The sequence below is a fragment of the Mchenga conophoros genome, linkage group LG13, assembly GCF_057382185.1.
Source record: "Mchenga conophoros isolate Kocher_MC1m ecotype Shallow Benthic linkage group LG13, M_conophoros_male_GT1.1, whole genome shotgun sequence".
NCBI classification, from domain to species: Eukaryota; Metazoa; Chordata; class Actinopteri; order Cichliformes; family Cichlidae; genus Mchenga; species Mchenga conophoros.
Genome location: NC_140538.1, coordinates 5,651,964 through 5,673,434, shown reverse-complemented (window position 1 = coordinate 5,673,434; position 21,471 = coordinate 5,651,964). Strand labels below are relative to the sequence as shown.

At 40.1% G+C, this 21,471-nt stretch overlaps 1 protein-coding gene across 1 annotated transcript in view; it reads right to left on the bottom strand.

Annotated features, from left to right (window-relative positions):
* Positions 1 to 5,714: 5,714 nt before the first annotated feature.
* epas1b (endothelial PAS domain protein 1b) overlaps positions 5,715 to 21,471 on the bottom strand; it is a 48,949-nt gene continuing 33,192 nt past the window's right edge. The window contains exons 7-16 of the mRNA XM_085296146.1: positions 18,996 to 19,102; positions 14,915 to 15,062; positions 14,582 to 14,787; positions 14,192 to 14,427; positions 13,734 to 13,844; positions 12,632 to 13,164; positions 12,323 to 12,419; positions 12,024 to 12,111; positions 11,754 to 11,930; positions 5,715 to 11,516 (exon numbers count right to left, since the gene is read on the bottom strand). Coding sequence (XP_085152272.1) covers positions 11,365 to 11,516; positions 11,754 to 11,930; positions 12,024 to 12,111; positions 12,323 to 12,419; positions 12,632 to 13,164; positions 13,734 to 13,844; positions 14,192 to 14,427; positions 14,582 to 14,787; positions 14,915 to 15,062; positions 18,996 to 19,102 — 1,855 coding nt within the window. The 3' untranslated portion in view covers positions 5,715 to 11,364. The remainder of the gene's footprint in view (positions 11,517 to 11,753; positions 11,931 to 12,023; positions 12,112 to 12,322; positions 12,420 to 12,631; positions 13,165 to 13,733; positions 13,845 to 14,191; positions 14,428 to 14,581; positions 14,788 to 14,914; positions 15,063 to 18,995; positions 19,103 to 21,471) is intronic.

The window sequence follows — 21,471 nt, the reverse complement described above, 5'->3', positions numbered from 1 at the left end:
CCACATGTACCTCTGTGACATGTCATATTTTTGAACCGTTAAATACATTTGAGATGGTTTTCACTAGCTGGGACCACATCCTCATTTTAGGTTTGACAGCATTTCTAGTGGACAATGGCAGATGGCTTGAGCATGAGTTGAGGCTGTGGTTTGGGGAAGGCCTCAGAGGGGACTGGCAGCGTCTACTGGGCCGGGCAGATCCCCATGTACTAATGAGAAGTGAATATATTAAAAAAGTGAGGTAGGGTGGGGCATGAAAATGAGAGCAGCTTGTTGTGCCAAGGAGGGGGGCACATATAGACAGTTCTCTGTCTACAGGAAAAAGCCATTTGCCTGCACTGTCCTTATGATACAGTTGAATAGCATATGATTTGTTTGTTTTTTTTTGTTTTTTTTTTATTTAGGACAGTTCTGATTTCTATTACTTTTCAAACATTATGACAGTCAAAAGGAATATTCTTCAAAAAAAGAAATTCAGACATAACTATGTGTTATCCTCAGTTATCTGACTTGACACCACAGGTCAGCCCACAGCAGCAGTGCTCCAAGCTTCAGACTCAGACATTCTGAACCACACCAGCGTAAGGGAGTGCTTTAACAGTCATTAGCAGGATGTGGTTAAGGGATAAGGGTAAGGGATATTGTCATGTCTATTTTTGCTGAGGTCATGGTGGTTTGAATGTTTTGTAAAAACCGGTATGTGATAGATATCTAGAGAATACATCAAAAATAATTACATCGAAAAGGTAGGTTTTATCTAAAAAGATGTTTAACTGGGGGGGATCACATTTTTATCATGTACTCCAACAAAAACAAAAAAGATGATTCAGTTGGTGAAGAATGTCAAACTTATCTATATCACACGTACTAGGTTTCAGCTTCTGTTAACTATTTATAGATGTAAGCTTGTCACTTTTTTTAGGTACACCTCTTCAACTGCAAATATCTAACCAGCCAATCATATGGCAGAAACTCAGTGCAATTAGGTATGTCGATTTGGGCAAAACGATCTGCTGAAATTCAAACCAACCATCAGAATGGGGAAGAAGGCTGAATTAAGTGATTCTGAATGGGGCATGGATGTTGGTGCCAGACAGAGTGGCCTGAGTTTCAGAGAAGGTGATTTCCTGCACAACTACCTTTAATATTTACAGAGATCAGTCTGAAAAGGAGAAAATATCCGGTAAGCAGCAGTTCTGTGGGTGAAAATATGTTGTTGATGTCAGAAGAGAATGGCCAGATTGCTATAAACAGATAGGAAGGCAACAGTAACAGAAATACCACCTCCTGCTACCAGGATGTGTAGAAAAGAATCCCTGAATGCACAATAGCAAACACATGGCAGCAGCAGAAGACCATACTGGTGCAGCTGATCATAGGAAACCGAGACTGAATATCAAATGTGGACCACAGACGATTGGGCAATCACTGTCTGGTTTCATGAGTTTCAATTTCTCCTACAAAATTTGGATGATCAGAATATTTCATAAATGTGAAAGAATGAATCCATCCTGCCTTGTGTGAACAGCTCAGCCTAGTTGTGGTGTTGTAGTGGGGTGGAGGATATTTTCTTGACACACTTTGGGCAACAGCCTGAGTATTGTTGCTAACCATATCTCTTTATGACTACACTGTACCCACCTTCAGCAGGATAACACCCCATGTCAAAGTTCAGATCGTCTCAATCTGGTTTCTTGATCATAACAATGCGCTCACTGTACTCTAATAGCATCCATGGTGAGCACATTTCAATCCGATTCAAAACCTTTGGTCTTGAGGTGACTGTTGCAGTGCGATGCCATATAAATAAAAGTGGACATGCATCATGACTGCAGCCCACAAATCAGCAACTGTGTGATGCCATATCAAAATGGAACAAAATCTGAGGAATGTTTCCATCATCGTGTTGAATCTATGACATCAAAGAAAATAAGTATAACCTTGCAGCATGGTGTACCTAACAAAGTGGCTGTGTTTCTGCTAGTTGCATACAATTCTTGTACAGTGGGGCAAAAAAGTATTTAGTCAGTCACCGATTGTGCAAGTTCCCCCACCTAAAATGATGACAGAGGTCAGTAATTTGCACCAGAGGTACACTTCAACTGTGAGAGACAGAATGTGAAAAAAAAAAATCCATGAATCCACATGGTAGGATTTGTAAAGAATTTATTCGTAAATCAGGGTGGAAAATAAGTATTTGGTCAATAACAAAAATACAACTCAATACTTTGTAACATAACCTTTGTTGGCAATAACAGAGGTCAAACGTTTACTATAGGTCTTTACCAGGTTTGCACACACAGTAGCTGGTATTTTGGTCCATTCCTCCATGCAGATCTTCTCGAGAGCAGTGATGTTTTGGGGCTGTCGCCGAGCAACACGGACTTTCAACTCCCGCCACAGATTTTCTATGGGGTTGAGGTCTGGAGACTGGCTAGGCCACTCCAGGACTTTCAAATGCTTCTTACGGAGCCACTCCTTTGTTGCCCGGGCGGTGTGTTTTGGATCATTGTCATGTTGGAAGACCCAGCCTCGTTTCATCTTCAAAGTTCTCACTGATGGAAGGAGGTTTTGGCTCAAAATCTCACGATACATGGCCCCATTCATTCTGTCCTTAACACGGATCAGTCGTCCTGTCCCCTTGGCAGAAAAACAGCCCCATAGCATGATGTTTCCACCCCCATGCTTCACAGTAGGTATGGTGTTCTTGGGATGCAACTCAGTATTCTTCGTCCTCCAAACACGACGAGTTGAGTTTATACCAAAAAGTTCTACTTTGGTTTCATCTGACCACATGACATTCTCCCAATCCTCTGCTGTATCATCCATGTGCTCTCTGGCAAACTTCAGACGGGCCTGGACATGCACTGGCTTCAGCAGCGGAACACGTCTGGCACTGCGGGATTTGATTCCCTGCCGTTGTAGTGTGTTACTGATGGTGACCTTTGTTACTTTGGTCCCAGCTCTCTGCAGGTCATTCACCAGGTCCCCCCGTGTGGTTCTGGGATCTTTGCTCACCGTTCTCATGATCATTTTGACCCCACGGGATGAGATCTTGCGTGGAGCCCCAGATCGAGGGAGTTTATCAGTGGTCTTGTATGTCTTCCATTTTCTGATGATTGCTCCCACAGTTGATTTTTTCACACCAAGCTGCTTGCCTATTGTAGATTCACTCTTCCCAGTCTGGTGCAGGTCTACAATACTTTTCCTGGTGTCCTTCGAAAGCTCTTTGGTCTTGGCCATGGCGGAGTTTGGAGTCTGACTGTTTGAGGCTGTGGACAGGTGTCTTTTATACAGATGATGAGTTCAAACAGGTGCCATTCATACAGGTAACGAGTGGGGGACAGAAAAGCTTCTTACAGAAGACGTTACAGGTCTGTGAGAGCCAGAGATTTTCCTTGTTTGAGGTGACCAAATACTTATTTTCCACCCTAATTTACGAATAAATTCTTTACAAATCCTACCATGTGAATTCATGGATTTTTTTTTTTCACATTCTGTCTCTCACAGTTGAAGTGTACCTCTGGTGCAAATTACTGACCTCTGTCATCATTTTAAGTGGGGGAACTTGCACAATCGGTGGCTGACTAAATACTTTTTTGCCCCACTGTATGCAACTAGCAGAAAGACTAACTCCCAGGTATTATTCAAAGCAGGGTTTTCTTTAGAGAAGTTATCATTTAAGGTATTTTTGTAACACCAAAGCTGCACATGTATATATTATATTATAAATATGTTCATTATTATTACAGCAGATTATATCAGTAAGAAAGCTGAAAAGATATTCATTGATAATTTATGGCAAAGAGGTGGGATTAAATAAGTGCACTTCTTCCTGCCCCTTTTCCATATGTAACTGACTCAGAACAGGTGAAGCGATATTGAAATTTATTTTTGCTTTATTTTGTTAGCATTTTTTTCTTTTCTTTGCTAAATGAACTTCTGTGTATTGTTTACATGATCAAAATCAACACAAACAAACATAATGGAATATCTTTGGATTTTGATGAAGAAAAAAAAAAAGAATCCTCAATTTTTTATTTAGAGATATATACAGGGAGTGCAGAATTATTAGGCAAGTTGTATTTTTGAGGAATAATTTTATTATTGAACAACAACCATGTTCTCAATGAACCCAAAAAACTCATTAATATCAAAGCTGAATGTTTTTGGAAGTAGTTTTTAGTTTGTTTTTAGTTTTAGCTATTTTAGGGGGATATCTGTGTGTGCAGGTGACTATTACTGTGCATAATTATTAGGCAACTTAGCAAAAAACAAATATATACCCATTTCAATTATTTATTTTTACCAGTAACATCAATATAACATCTCCACATTCACAAATATACATTTCTGACATTCAAAAACAAAACAAAAACAAATCAGCGACCAATATAGCCACCTTTCTTTGCAAGGACACTCAAAAGCCTGCCATCCATGGATTCTGTCAGTGTTTTGATCTGTTCACCATCAACATTGCGTGCAGCAGCAACCACAGCCTCCCAGACACTGTTCAGAGAGGTGTACTGTTTTCCCTCCTTGTAAATCTCACATTTGATGATGGACCACAGGTTCTCAATGGGGTTCAGATCAGGTGAACAAGGAGGCCATGTCATTAGTTTTTCTTCTTTTATACCCTTTCTTGCCAGCCACGCTGTGGAGTACTTGGACGCGTGTGATGGAGCATTGTCCTGCATGAAAATCATGTTTTTCTTGAAGGATGCAGACTTCTTCCTGTACCACTGCTTGAAGAAGGTGTCTTCCAGAAACTGGCAGTAGGACTGGGAGTTGAGCTTGACTCCATCCTCAACCCGAAAAGGCCCCACAAGCTCATCTTTGATGATACCAGCCCAAACCAGTACTCCACCTCCACCTTGCTGGCGTCTGAGTCGGACTGGAGTTCTCTGCCCTTTACCAATCCAGCCACGGGCCCATCCATCTGGCCCATCAAGACTCACTCTCATTTCATCAGTCCATAAAACCTTAGAAAAACCAGTCTTGAGATATTTCTTGGCCCAGTCTTGACGTTTCAGCTTGTGTGTCTTGTTCAGTGGTGGTCGTCTTTCAGCCTTTCTTACCTTGGCCATGTCTCTGAGTATTGCACACCTTGTGCTTTTGGGCACTCCAGTGATGTTGCAGCTCTGAAATATGGCCAAACTGGTGGCAAGTGGCATCTTGGCAGCTGCACGCTTGACTTTTCTCAGTTCATGGGCAGTTATTTTGCGCCTTGGTTTTTCCACACGCTTCTTGCGACCCTGTTGACTATTTTGAATGAAACGCTTGATTGTTCGATGATCACACTTCAGAAGCTTTGCAATTTTGAGACTGCTGCATCCCTCTGCAAGATATCTCACTATTTTTGACTTTTCTGAGCCTGTCAAGTCCTTCTTTTGACCCGTTTTGCCAAAGGAAAGGACGTTGCCTAATAATTATGCACACCTGATATAGGGTGTTGATGTCATTAGACCACACCCCTTCTCATTACAGAGATGCACATCACCTGGGGGCAGGGATAGCTCAGTAGGTAGAGTGGTGGCCCCATGATCGGAAGGTCGGGGGTTCGACTCCACTGAACGGCTTTCGAGCCTATAAAGCTTGGAGTAAGACAACATGCATGAAGAGGATGATGTGGACAAAATACTCATTTGCCTAATAATTCTGCACTCCGTGTATATTACTATCTCTATCTCCAAATAAAACATACACACATATAGTTGATGAATAAGGGTAAGATCAGTATGCTTTAATAAGATATCAGTGCAGAAACACAAACTTCTTATTGGGTTACATTCCCCACATTGTTGTAATAGTAATAGTAGTAATAATAATAATAATAATAATAATATTCATAATAATAATAATATCAACATAGATTTTAAGCATATTTTAAAAAAAAAATCAAAATGGTATTGTATGACATTGACAGAACAGAATACAAGTAGCTTAACATGGATCCCATAAGGAAAAACAAAAACCCTGTTACACAAGCCAAAGATAAAATGCGGATATCTTTTTAAAGAGGAAGCGCGATGAGTGAGTGGATTAACTCCTGAATGATTTGTCACTTTACCCTTCAAGCAGCACAGTATGTTGCGCACTGGTGATAAGCCTCCTAGAGTTAAAACACAAAGCTAAAGACCCAATGATTTTTTTTTGGGTTAGCGTCACTAATGCTCGTGTCTCTTCGACATTTCTTCAGGGAAGGAGTTTTTGTTTGTTTGTTTTTTGCTTTTACCCCCTTTAATTTCCGACTTTGCAACATATCTTAGTTGTTGTTTTATTTCAACACTGGACATACATTTCACCTATTTGGCATTCAACAAGTTTCATGGTAGCTGCTGAATGCTAACAACATAATAGCTTTTAATTTTCTGACCAAAGCTAGTGGAGTTTTTTTTCCTTCTTTTTAAATCAACTTCCGTGTAGCCAACTTTTTCCACATGCATTACCACAGTTTCTTTCTTATCTGATGAGGTCATTTAAACTCATCTGAGGTGCTGTTCTTTGTCGCTGTGCATATTTCCTCACACTAAATACATCTTTGGTTTGTAATATTTCACTTACCACTGAGATTCTTTACTAGTTTATATTGCACATAAAATTTGCAATTAAAAAACGATAACATGCTTCAAACATGCTGTAAGGTGCTTTTCTGGAAACCAATGTTTCTATATTTTTATATATTTCAAACACTGTACATAATCCTACAAACATTATTAGCATTTAATTGAAGCCTCTTTTTACTCCAAATATGAAAAACTTCCAATTTAATCAAGGGTATAAATGGCCTCTTCTTTTGGGTTGAAAAGAAACATTTTGGTAAAGTGAAAGGAGTGAAGAGGAGAGGAGAAACAAAGAAGTGATTTATCAAATTGGCAAGTGGAGAAATATGGCGCAGGTAGGCAGGCTGAACAGGAAGTCTGTCATTTCATTTGTCCTTCAACTGAACTTCACTTCTTTACATCTCCTCTTATTTGAGATTGTTGCAAATTTTGATCAAGTTTTGGTTGCAATTTTACTGTTAAAACTCTTCCTCCTGACAGATTTGGCCTAATTATATGCGGTTAACTAGAGGAAATTTAGAGGTAATTAATTTAGAAGTAATTGCACATTTTCATTGTGTAATTACCTACTGCATTTTTTTTAAAATTGTTATCAGGACTGTCCCCTTCCTCTTTTTTGGCACAGTTTCAACATAATCTTTTGATATTTTACAAAATTATGCTTGTAACAGACACCTTTAGCAGTACCAGAAAACCCTTATAGGCACATGAGCGCTGACTGAAGCAGCATGTTGAGACACTATATATTAAAATATAAGAGCTTAACATTACAGTCAAATCTTTTTTCCCCCACCCAACTAATTCTAAAAACCCACAAGCAGCCTCATTAGCAAACAGGTCATCTGATAAGCCTCACACAAAGCTTAATTTGTTATCAAAAGGAAGGATTGGTTCTAATGGGATTCTACTCAAATCCAAGAGACTGGCTCATCACTGCTGATCAATTAGGATCGAAATAGATCCCAAAAGCTCTATTAGGTTTGGGTATATTTAAGGAATAAGTGAAAGAAAGCTACAGTGGCGCAAAATCTGAAGAGTTATCATCAAAATCATTCCAACTGTGAATGTTTTCTCCAAATATTATAAAACACATGACAAATTTGTATTTAACAATAATCTATATTTCTTTTAAAAAAAAAAAACTTTTGGGGGTTTTATTTTTAGATTGATATCTTCTACTTGGCTGCGAGAAAATATCTCAATTTCATATCCAAATTTAGATTCATGCAGCAAACAGGAGAAAAGAATTTACCTTTAACTTAAGATGCAATGTCAAGTTAAGATTGCATTTGATAATCATCCCCCACAGACCTACAGTATGCCATCTACAGATCTAAAGGAACAAACTGTGCACTTGAAGGGTGACCTCGGTATGTTGAGACAACCATAAAGTCATAAGGCACATCATAATGATTAAAATGAACTTGAAAGAAGTTGAGCACATCAGGCGGAGAACATCAAAATACAGTGTTAGTGGATCCAAGAGATGTAATAAAAGTTCTACAAATGACAATGATACAATGTCTATGAAGCACCTTTTGCTTTTATATATGCAACTGGAAAACTATGTGATTAACAATGTGGCAACTTCACCTTCCTTACAATATTCAAAATGCTACATATCTGAAAAGTGAAACTTAGAAAACTGATATTTACCTCTTGTTTTGTTGTTGTTGTTTTTTTATCTGATTTTTTTTCTTGTTATTTTTAAAGCAAGAACAACAACAGTACTGGCCAGCCAACAGATTCCATGGATATTTTAGGATAGAATAAAAAAAAAAAAAAATGCCACCACAACACAGAAACAGCACAAGAAGAAACAGCACTGTGAGGGACTGGCTCTAACTGCATCTATGGGGGGGGGTAAGGTAAGGACAAAGTACCAGGACACAAACACGAAAAACACCATCTTTAACATTAGTTCTGTTTTAAATACATAACATATGTGTACAAAGCTCAAAGTGGTCACCACACAGAGACAATTACCTCAAAAATATAGACGGAGCTTAAGAAAATACTTTGAGAGGAAAGAACAGAAAAACTGTATTTCACTGAAGACATACTGACAATGTTTGGATGAAAAATTAGTTTCAAAATCTGCTCTTATGGCAAGTAATAATCAAAGCCTTAAAGCTTTCTGTAACTGGCAGCCACTTGGTTTGTGAGTAAAGAAAAACTGGCCTTGTCCTAATCTTTAAGAAAATTATATAAACTCCACTTTCAAGTTATGTCACAGGCTGCTGTACTGCATTAAAACCATGGCTGCTGCTATGTACATATGCATTGTCTGAATGAGTAAGTGATCATGTCAACGCTGCCGTCTTTACCCTGTCTGTTATGTGCAGCGGTGTGCACAGGAGGTCGGGGCGGGGGACGACATCCAATCATGATCTTTTGCCCTAATAAAACACCAAGGGGCAACAGAGGTTACTAGAGCCGCTTAAGCTAAGCGCTATTTCAGCTCTACTGGGTCCCCCAAAAAACACCCCTCAGCTGCCCGTCTAGACAGCTCAAGTGCCCACCTGATCAGCTAAAGTGCCCTTTTGATCCCTCCCACGGCACTTGTGATTAGCCCAAGTGCCCCCTGTGTTGGGCTCAAATGCTCTCCAGTTGGCTTAAAAGAGCATACCAGTGACAAATCTCACATACTTTACCACCTGACCATTCTCTAAGCATTCTGCAAACCACATTTCTTTTTCAAGCTGTGCTTCCTACAATGATTGTACAGCTTGTCTGCTAACAATTTTGTTGTGTACTGTACATAATTCAAACCAATAAGTGTCTCAAACTAAATGTAAAACCGTGGCACGACAGGATTCAGCAAATCATGCAAACTTTTTCTTAAAGCTTCCCCAAGTACAGGTGCAGGACAATAACGAAACCAAAACACCCCCACCACCACACAAAGGTGTCCCCCTTTTTCAAACAGTCCCTGGTCCCCTCATAGTCTGTGCACACCACTGGTCTGGTCTTTATGGTTTCCTGTATTGCATAAAATGTGTGTTAGCTAATAACATTTAATCATATGAACTCTTACAGTGTGTGCATGTCACATTCCTTTGTGCAGGCTATTGATTAAGTACATAAAGTCTAGCTTTGTTACTGACAATCTAAGTTTTAGCTCAATGAAATAATTGCACAATAAGAAAATAACCCTGTATCCACACAAGCTACACACCTGACTGAGACACTAAAGTGAGGAAAGCGTGTTTAGACAGATTTAAGATGAAGATGTTAAATCTTAAATGTTCAGATTACATATATTGCAATATGTTTATTACAGTGTCAGAGAGAGAGTGAGAGACAGAGAAAATAAGAGAATGTAGAACGTTGAGTAAGAACTAAAGAAGAAAAAAAAAAGGCAGTGTTAATGTGGTGAAGTGTCCGGTCAGTTTGGATTGAATAAACTGGGGGAATTTCATAAAAGCTTCAATATCTCAATTCAGGAAAAGAAGAAAAGACTATTTACAATAATGATATGTCATTTGAAACATACAGATCTAATGCTACTAGTTTATCTACTAAAGCAGCAGAGATATGCTACAGTGATTTTTGGGATGGATTCAGACAAAACGAGGCAGGCTGATGAATGTGAATATGTGGAAAAAGGCTTGAGCAAGGCTGGGTATCACTTTTACTGCTTCCGATTCTGCTCGGCAGTTCTGGTTCTGGTCATAGCCTTTCAAATAAAGCAACCTTTAATTCTCTAAAGATTAGAATAATACTTAAATTGGAGTATATTTTAAGTCTTGGGCATAGAGGAAATGAAATTAATACAGATTACCGCAAAGTTACAACATTACATCTGGCCGCACTGTAAAGTACTCCAGTCCAGCATATTGCACCACTATGATTAAAAAGAAATCATCTTTGGGTGTCCGTAATGAGAATACAATAGTGTAAAGGATTCTTAAGAAATCTTTAAAATGGCTACAATTTACCACAGTTCATGATACCCAACTCTTGCTTGAAGCTTCAACTGCGCTGTGTCTACAAGTTGCTGGTAAAACATGCAAATGTGAAAGAAGACCGTGTCTCTGTTCATGTGTAGGTAGTATAATATCATCTCTTCTGAGCCAAATGCTTTAGCTAGAAGAGCAGTAGGGCTGGGATCTGAGCTGCATAGAGTCCATATCAGGACGTAGGTCAGAGACCCACTGCTCACAGATTCCCGCTTTGCTAAACCTAAGCAGGAATCGGCTGGTAGTCAGGGTGATGTGGCTGTAGATGTTTGAGCAGAGCTGGCCTTTGAGGCAGGTTTTCTTCCACACCACTAACACCCCTTTACACCAGAGACCCGAGTTCAGGATGTGTTTTCAAACATAGCTTTGCCACCCTGTTGGCATCTATACCAAACCCGGTGAGATCCCAGTGTCAAAACTCTTAAATAATTAATGTGATGGTGTGACCATTGTCATGTATTAAATGTGCAGCATTGACCTTTTTTTTTGACCAGTGATCGTTTGTTATACATGCGGGTCATTTGATGTTTGGCTCAATGGTGGTCAACCTGCATCTGATATGAGTCAAGAGCTTGGCAGGGAAAGGGGTGCATGTGGCTTGACCCTGATAACTCAGCTTGGTCTACACAGAGAACTTAAAAAGGGATGGGGAAAAAGAGTGTGGGGCTAAATAAGGCAGGATGTGGCCATTAATACCATTCTCTATAGTTAGCTGAGCTTTAGGGCTCATAGAAGGCCTAGAGGTACAAAGGTAAAGAAAGGCTTAAGCCTCGTGCTGCAGGTTGAGGCTCAGGGCAGGGAGTAAGTCCAGGTTTATGTCGGTGTTTGAATCTGGGGCTCTAGGTGGCCTGGTCCAGGGCTCTCAGCAGGTCACAGCCCTGGAGGAGGTGCAGGTTGCCCTGCAGCGGGACATTGACCTCGCAGTCATAGCGGGTCAACTCCGGCAGAAAGGAGGGTTCAAATGAAGGCCCCAGCAAACGACTGGCTATGCCTAGAAAATGACAGAAATAAAGAAAATCCCTGTGTGTCAGTGATTTACTTGTTTATTTGAATTAGAAGACCACTTGACATGAGTAGATTTAGTCAGAGCAAGATGTTAATGGCCGAGTCATATATTCTGCAACGTAAAAGTACTTTAAATTAAACAGAAGACTAAATGAGTGCTTTAACTGTCCACACAGTGATATTAGCTGACTAAAATCTGTAAATGTTAGTAATTCCAGCTCACCCTCACACTTGTTAGAAGGCAGCATGTTATACTCTCTGTAGTCACAGCTCTTTTGGGGAAAGCCTTTTTCATTTCGACCACTTATCCCATTTCCTGCGTACAGTGACTTCCTGTGTTGTTGCAGCGAGTTGAGACATGGAGCCATGTTCCCTGGCATCATTCTCGCCATCTCCGACTCTGAGAGGAGAGAGCGAGAGGTTAAAAAGGTGCAGCTGATGCGTGGAAGAGATGATAAAACATGGTTTCCATCCATTTGCTGCACAAGCATACCTGCCAGTGATCCTGCACAGAGGGAACGATCCATGCAACTGTCACTCCTTATCTTCTTCCATATGAACTCTGGCAGCTTGCTTTCACCCTGAAACAGTCATACTCAATTGATTAGCAGGTTGTGCATGCAGATATTTTTTTAGGCAAACTATCAAACTCAAGAATTTAAATCGTGGTTTGGAAACTAACATGCAACCTTGCGTGGAACACTAATGCCTCAAAATAATGCACTATGTTACACTGAATACTTTAAGTTGCAGTGGAACTTTTGCTGTACGGTAGGAGTCGGAGGAACTCACCACAGCCATCTGGCTGAAGGAGCGCTTCATACTGTTGGCCATGGCCACTCTGGCTGGACTCATGTCTCTGTAAGCTTGTACAAAGTTGTCGATGGACCTGCATACATAAAGTGGATGAAAAAAAATAATATTAATAATAAATAATTGCGGCAATAATAAAGAGAATTTGGTGGTCAACACCCTTTTTTATTTAAATCATGTTGTTAAGGTTTTTATTCCTTATTCCTTTTAGTCTTATATTTTCACAGTTATATGCATCAAGTTAAATTTTCCTTGAGCACTAAAATAAGAGACTCATAGTTAAGTCACCTCTGTTTCTGCATGCCATGTGGCATGTTCTGCTTGCAGGATGGCCGTTCTTCCAACATCGTGTCCATCAGACAGGCTTTGGTGGGCCGTGGTTGTTGTTGGTAAGTCAACAGCGGGTCTGGTGGCCACTGCAGATTCTGAATGCCACCCATGGAGGACAGCGGGGAGCTGGCCGGGGCCTGGTATGGGGGATTGTGCAGATGCCCCATCATGTATGACCTTCCATGGGGATCTGCATTCCCCTGGCTGGAGACTCTCTTTTCCCCTCCAGCCCAGGATGAAGATGTCGCACGCTGGTAGTGGCCTGGGGATTGGGAGGAGGTGGACAGGGGCTGTAAGAGGCTGGCCACATTGTTGAAACTCTGCTGGGTGGTCTGGTTAATTTGGGGCAGGCTGGTGTTGCTCCCCATGGATCCTGCTGGAGCTGCCTCCAGGGGCTCTGACTCTGTGACAATGGGATTGAGCTGGAAGTCCTCTCCATCCATAGGGATATAAGGAGCCAGAGTCTCCAGGTCCAAATCATTCAAGTCCCTCTGGATAGCAGAAATAATTTTTGTTTTGTTTTTTCAACACAAATATTTAAGAAAAGAGATCCTTTTAAGCATTTGGTGAAAACTATAAATTATTGCTTTAGACATGTGAGTATTTGTGGCTGAGATAATGCTGCAGTGTTCATAAACTGCCACTCAGTTTAGACTAACAGGATTATGATGATTACATTAGGAACTCAATAATAAAAACATCATTGTGAGCACTAATATTTTATCAGCAGCCACTCAATATGTAAACCACTGATTTATAGTTTTGTTTAATCCAGTACTCGTTAAATTGAAGAAATACTAACATAAAATGGAAAATGTCCTGGATGCTTTTCTCACAGATTTATAAGCTAAAGGTCAAAGACACTATAGCAGTAAATTAAAAAGCTAATGATACAGAATACATATGTTGAGCTGGTTAATTCAGGCTTTTTTCTTTGTTTGTCTGAGTTAACATAAAATTCACTAACTCTACACAACTTTGGTCACACACACACACACACACACACACACACACACACACACACACACACACACACACACACACACACACACACACACACCTCAGTGTTTGCAGAACTGTCTCCCTTTGTGTCCAGAGCAAACAGCTTCTCTGTGAGCTCCACCCTCAGGTCACTCTCCACTGAGCTGTAGTAATCATCTGGGCTGCTGGGCTGCAGAGGTGAAGGACAGAGGGAAGGATGAACAAAAGGAAGAAATTAGATTTAAATGAGAGAAGTGGAGAGAAAGAAAATGATAAACACAGACAAAAAGGACTAATACATAAGAGAAACAAGAGAGATGAGTTTTGACAAAGGCACTATTCACTGCTACGAGCCTATTCCATCCAAATAACCACCCCCGTTATTCTCACACTCTGCCCAGTTTTAGTGACCTCATCGCACACTGAAAGAATAAACCATGGAACAAGTGTAACCAACCAGTCACTCGCTCACTAACTAATTACTCTTTTCAATTTCACAAACTGGCTCTCAGTCGTGCCCTGTCGCGCTGTCCTCACCGTGGAGCAGCTGCTGAGGCTCGGAGTGGCGCTGCCCGATGGAGGATTCTGCTGCACAGTGAACGAACCACCGGCCATTTTACCCACGTCCCCTGGAGCTGCAGTTGGGGGTCCAGAGGCATTGGAGGCAGACTTGTGGCTCTCACTGGCCCAGGACGGTGGTCCCGGAGGGGCCATGGCTGAAACAGACACCTGGGAGTATGCTGGCTGCTGGGGCTCTTCAAACTGAACACGACCTGCGAAAAAGAATCACAAATTTGAGCCAATTTTTTAAAAAAGACAAAAGGAAACTGTATTAAAAAGTTGTTTCTGCTATATTGTTTTTGCCAAAGTAAGGTGGAAGAATACTGTGACCATAACAGACACAGTTTTACAGAAGTAAATACTGACTGAAGTCGAGGGAAACGATCGTGTCTCCAGGTGTTGGAGCAAGCTGAGCGAGATCTTCCGGCTCCTCTTTGAATTCACTGAAGAGGGTATCTCCAGGCTCTCCGCTCATGCCCACTCCAGGACTGAAGAAGCTGCTCATGTGTCGTGGCTTGAACAGGGACTCCGTCTGCCCCAGGGACAAAATCATCGACTTCTCCTCAATGTCACTACGGATTGGAGAAAACACAGCAAATTTGAACTTTGAGATATAGAAATCTGAATATTTTATGATTAAATCCAGGCAAAGATGGCATTTAATTGAGGGAAACTTGGATTAAAAATGAAGACTCTTACCTGAGGACATAGTTGATGCACACGATGCACTGCGGCTGAGAGTTGCGGCTGTTATAAATGACAGTTCCCTGGGTTTCTACCCAGACGTAACCCCCGTTCTTAGCCAGCATACGATACTGACTGCTTACTGCCTGACCCTTGGTACACACTGCATAAGGAAGAGAAGAAGAAACAAAAAAGAAGCTATGAATAACATTGGCGTTATTGCTTGCAAGTTTAAAGCAGATATAAAACAATTTTCCTGAAACTGTGAGCATACTTCCTTTATTCTTCAAAAGTGGCACACTGATTTGACTCGAAAGTGAATGACACTGAAACAATAATGTCAGGATCTGGAACATTACATGTCTTTAGTTTTAAAAGTCTCCATCTTTTACTGGTCAGGGTTTTATTAAGTCATTTCTCCATGTTCACCTTTTGTTGTCATTTTTATTAGAGTCTTTACATAACGATTTAAAATGCCATGAGATGACTGTTGACTGGCACTAAATAAAACTGCGCTGAATTTGATTTCAGCTACTGTCCTCAAGTGTACAGGACTGCTTTAAACAGGGCCAATGTAATCAGTGTTCTTCCTTATTACTCAGAAATTACTCACTGAGAGTACTTGTTGAGTTTTTGTTGTTCATGCGTAAAATTGTGACGCGTTCACATTGTTGTATAACCCAGTGAGTAATCTTCTGATGAGGAAACAAAACCAAAGAGAAAATAAACTGACAGTTCTTTTCAGTCTGTCGATGTCAGTGACAGATGGACTGTTTAATCTTCTGTGTTGCAACTTTCCAATCAAAGGTCACATCAGTAGTAAAGTTCATAAGCCTCAGGCCAGTCAAATTAGAAGACGGTGTAAACCTTCAGTACTACTTATTAAAAGATTTATGTGAGTTTATGTATATATTGGAGCTTGCATGTGTACTTTTGACCATGTGTGTATTAGAGGAAATCCAAATAAAGTCAATTTTTGCTTTTTAAGGTTATTAAAAGATCTATTCTAGGAAGAGAACAGATCAAAGAAAGTATTAAATTCATGCCCATTTGGAGTGCCTGTAAAATCTTGACCACAACTGTATGTGGTGGATTTTTATACTTTGTTTTTATTTAGGTGTTTAAAGTCCAGATTGGCTAATTATTTGTTAAATATTTGCATAATCCTTTAAAAATCAAGCAAATATTTGTAAGCGGGATAAGGCGGGATGTTTGACTTTGACTCGAGAAGGAAATGTTCTGGCTACAGTCCAAAGTTCAGCACTGGCGTGGGAAAGGCGTAGGAATGGTCACAAAGCGTACATAAGGCCAGTGACTCCCTCTGTGTGTGTGTGTGTGTGTGTGTGTGTGTGTGTGTGTGTGTGTGTGTGTGCGCGCGCAAGTAAGACTGTTGAGAAAGCTTGGAGGGGACAACACTGCATGTAGCAGAGAACACTGTTAGCATGTGCTGATCGACAGGCTGGTCACGTTGGCCGTGAGAGCGGCTCGTCTGTGTTTGTGAGACGTTCAGATGGATAGAGAGTCCTTTATCTTGGCAAATGTCAGACAGCTAAGGGCTGCGGATGCAGATGACTTAAGATCAGTGGAAAGAGAACATGGCTAAAAGAAAAAAAATTCACATGCAGCACACTAAACAAAAACCCGAGGACTACAATCCTCTTTCAAGTCACTTTTTTGGTTTTTGTTGACATGCAAAATTAAAGTGCAGCGAGACCAAAAGAACATGTCTAAAAGGTCAACTTTGGAAGTGCAAAACTTCAAAAGACAACTTGGTATCAAACAATCCCAATATGTGCTGAAATATTTCTGTTTCAAGCACAATGGATCTGTTTTTTAAGCCTATTGTTTTTTTGTTTTTTGAGCCAACCTTTCAAAGTAAGTCTTTGATTTAAAAAGTCATAATAATTTGACTTTTGTGAATGTGAGTTACTTTGTTTTTTTATTTAAAAAGAATGCACTTATTACCCCAGATGCTTTTAGATATTATTACTTTGGGCCTGCGGTGTTTTTTAATCCATCCAGACCGTTTCAGTGTGAATTACCATTTTCGGAAATATTGTCCATGTTCTCTTTAATACTAAAATATGACAGTCATATTCTATACTTCTTATGGTTATTGAAGTATCAAAAACAGAATTTTAAAATTGCACAAAATAAATCGATCTTTAATTGTAAGCAGTTTCCCCCATAAACTATTTTCATTCAGTTAAACTACACCTATAAACTGCATGATTGTGGAGAAAGACCCAACTGTGATGAGAGGCTCGTGCTTGGCTGTATGCATTAATGTCATCCAGTCTCTATTGAGGGTAATGTTAGCTAGCGGCATGTTTTATCTGACTAGTGAATGGAGAAAATTGTAAAACCACAATTTGTCTTTATGATTTTGGACTAATTGAGTGTGGAAAAAGTTGTTGGTTTATTTTATTTTTTACTTCATGGTAAGACAGGGAGAGTGCTTTTAGTTTAATGAAACAGGCAGCAAAGACTTGTACAGCTCTGAAACTCACACCATTACAATCTAGACTGAAACACACCACTACAGGCTACAGGGGGAAGTATTTGGGTTGTACTGCTTCTTTAAGTTTCTGCTTGACATCTTTTTAAATGATGAAAGTTTTGGATGAAAATATTATTTTCTGTGAAAAGTAAAATATCAAATTAGGTACAGTTTTGTGTCTTGATGCATACTCAATCATCCAAGTAAGGAAAGTTGATTCTGGTCATCTGGATGTAGCGAATCAACTTTTTGGAAAGTACAGTTTTACTTTTCAAAGAAAATATCAGGATTAGTGTTGGCCCAGATATGCCAGGAGGGAAAAAAAGAAAAAGAAAAGCATAATCCTCTTTGTAACAAGAGCATTTTTTGCTGTGTACACACAGACACACACACACACACACACACACACACACACACACACACAGCCATTATGTTGCAGGGGTGGTTTTAAGGAACTAAATTACCACTTTCCCTCGTGCACTGTCAAAGCCTCTAATGATACAGTACTGTCAGTGAAGAGAATAGCCATGACACTTCAGAGCCTTGTCCGCATGCACGCGCGCGCGCGCGCACACACACACACACACACACACACACACTTATTAGATTGTAATAGAGGCCACCTGGTCCCCTGTCCACTGTGTTTGTGGCATCAGATGTGCAAACCTCATCAGGCCATCAGTGGATGCACCTAATTTAATAACAGACATCTTAATACCATGTTGCTGCTCTTTACATACAGACAGACATCCACATATGTCTAAACAAGGATAAATGTATTTGTCTACCTAAAACATAAATAAAGAAAATAAAAATAAAATTTAATGAAACAAAAATGTCTGACAAGAAAAACCCCCAATATCGTCACTCAAACTTTAGGCTGTATTACCAGCTGACTACAAGCTTGAAGCGTTTAGCTGATCTGGCTAGTGATTATGCAGTTTTTACATCCTGATCACTAAAATTAGAGTTCATTTAGGGAATCCTTCAAAGTAAGTTTGGGTGACCATGGCTCAGGGGGTTGGGAAGTGCATCTGTAACCGGAAGGTCGCCGGTTCGATCCCCAGGCTCTCTGTCCTGGTCGTTGTGTCCTTGGGCAAGACACTTTACCCTACCGCCTACTGGTGTTGGCCAGAGGGGCCGATGGTGCGATATGGCAGCCTCGCTTCTGTCAGTCTGCCCCAGGGCAGCTGTGGCTACAATCGTAGCTTGCCTCCACCAGTGTATGAATGCGAGAGTGAATGAATAGTGGCATTGTAAAGCGCTTTGGGTGCCTTGAAAAGCGCTATATAAATCCAATCCATTATTATTATTATTAAGTGCCTCGAATGTGCCATTTCAAGATGGCTGCCAATACTGGCAACCATGCAGAAAGGCTCTAATTATTGTTTAAGAGTTGCTCCATATTTCATCAGGTTTTTGAACCAATCGCTTACTGCTACAAGCAAAATCTGAGGACATGCAGGCTTAGATCTTAGCTAAAGGCTAACTACACGTGCAGATTGTGTTCATAGCTGAATCACCGTGGCTTGTTTTGCTTCATATTTGATGTTTGAGGCGTTCAAAGTCTTTTTTAAGGTCCGAGCATGTACTTACAGTTTTGATGACTCTTGGTGACACTGTCTGAGTCCAAGGCATGGTAGAAGTCGTAGATGGAACGACCCAGCAGATCCTCGGGAGTGTAACCCATCAACTCTGTTACCCTGGAACACAGACACAGACATCTAATAAGACACGGGCTTTTACTTATTATTTGAACTTTTCTCACATGTACGACTCAAAACACAAATCCTGCACTTCATCCTGAACTTAAAAAGACATCATGTACCACTTGGAAATCAAACTGAGCGGTGGATAGATTTCCAAAAATAAGAATTGCTCGTTCTGTCTCCAACCTCCCGGTGCTTGTGGGAACAGCTAATCTCTCGTCTCTCATCACAAGTTCACGTTGTTAATCAGGATTTTGTTGCTGGCTTTCAATAACCACGTTTATAAAACTCCCTTTTATTTCTCTCCAACTCTTTCGCCAGTAAGTAGAGGTTTTGAGAATAAATAACAGGATTACTGTAATCTGATTACAGGTGCACTAATTTAAATGAAGTTTTTGAGTGCTGAAAATAATTACATACTTAGCTTCAGGCTGTTTTGACAGCAAATAAACTCAAGTTAATAACGTATATAAATAAGTGTAATTTTGACTTCACTGAGAAGCCAACAATTAGGCTAAGGGTCAAAAGCAGAGCCTCTTCCAAACAAACTGTGCTGTGAGAACATGATCCAAACCTACAACAGGAAATGGGCCCCTGAAAACAAGGTTTTATCAGGATAAGGAGACCGGGGAGGGTAAACTGGGACAGAGAATGAAGATAAGTTGTACTTAACCCAAATTAAAGTGCTAGGAATGTGATTTTACTCCAACTGCCACCAAAATGTTTTCACTCTGGCATGAGGATAGACTCCAGAGTTTAGGGATAGGATACACTGCAGCATAAAAAAACGTTTCAAATTTCCAGTAGGTATAAATGTACTCTTTCACTCCGTTTCATCCTATTTGTACCTCTGATCATCACACTCAACATTTTTTGATGTCAAATCAGTTAAAATACAGTTTTCATCATCTATATTGCCCTTTGGATAGCTTTGGAGGTGTGAAGCCAAAGTTTCATTGAGATGAACAGTCAGCGGATGATGATGATGATGATGATGCGGTGGATTTATTGTGTGAGGGACAGAGTGAGAGGTCTGGTGATGCAGACCCTCAGATTGCATAACGCTGACAGATGTAGTGAGGAAAGGGAGGGAAGGGAGGAAAGGGAGGGGATGAATGTCTGGAGGGAAGAGGAGTACATAGGCACAATGGGTTTAAAAAAAAAAAAAAAAAAAAAAAAAAGAGACACATGAAAAAAGGAAAAAATGCATTAAGGCCAGAGAGGAGAGTCAGAGTGGGGAAAGAGACGAAACAAAAGCATTAATAAAACATGGTCACAACTAAAATAGCTTCAAATTATAACAATGATGATTACGATGGTGATTGCTTTCTTTTCTTTCCTTCCATTCATTTCCTCCATGTTAAGTAAGTACAAGCGTTTCACTGTTATTTTTATGTTATTTTGTATCACGGTGTACTTTACATTATTACAGATATAAAAGTAACAAATGACAGGAAGACCAAAGCAGAGGAGCACATTACCCTGCGGGCTATCGTCTGCATACAAATGATTTTATACAAATGTTTGAATTAAAACTCTAAAATTAATTAATGCAGGAATCAACGCTACACAAATTGTATCTAATTTAGTGTAATATTTGGGTCAATGTCCCTGTATTACTGATAAATCTACAACATGCACTGTAATAAGTAGTGATTACTTGCATGACGTTTCTGACTGACACTTAAAAGTAACATAGTACACACAGAAGTGTTGTCCACGTCTAAATTATCCAAGTTGTATAACTTTAGAACTTCCCTTTGTGTCCTTTTGTGTTTGTATTCCTTATACTGTAGAATTGAGAATATAGCCAATAGCCATACGTCATTTATAAAGCTGGTATTTAATCATAAAATGGACTTTCTTACTGTACTTAGTAAATTATAAAGAATCAACAGGGATATTGAGGGGAGGAAATAATTGTTCTTCTTAGGTCAAGCAGAGTTTAAGCAAACTAGAAGGTTAAACTTCTGATTGTTACCCCTCTTGAAGAACTAATTATTCCTAAGTGATAAGTCTCCGTTCTTTCCCCCTCTCTCTCCTTCTTTGTTTCCTCCATCTCTCACACTGCCAGGCATGAGCTGAAGAAACTTTCCGTCCCTCCTCTAATGAGTGTAAGTCTCTGCTGAGCCAGGAGGGTCGACCCACCTACAATAAACTCATTTGCGTAATTGGAGAGAAGATTTAGGCGGCTATTAAATTGCACTAAAAAGGGTGAAAAAGAAAATGGGCTCTTGTTTGTAGTGCGGTCACGCACAGAGCTGTGCATGCAATACACAAAAGGAACATTTCTCTTGCATGAGAGGCTTGATAAGATTACAGATTTGCGTGCATGCGATTGTGTAACACCAATCTGAAAATGC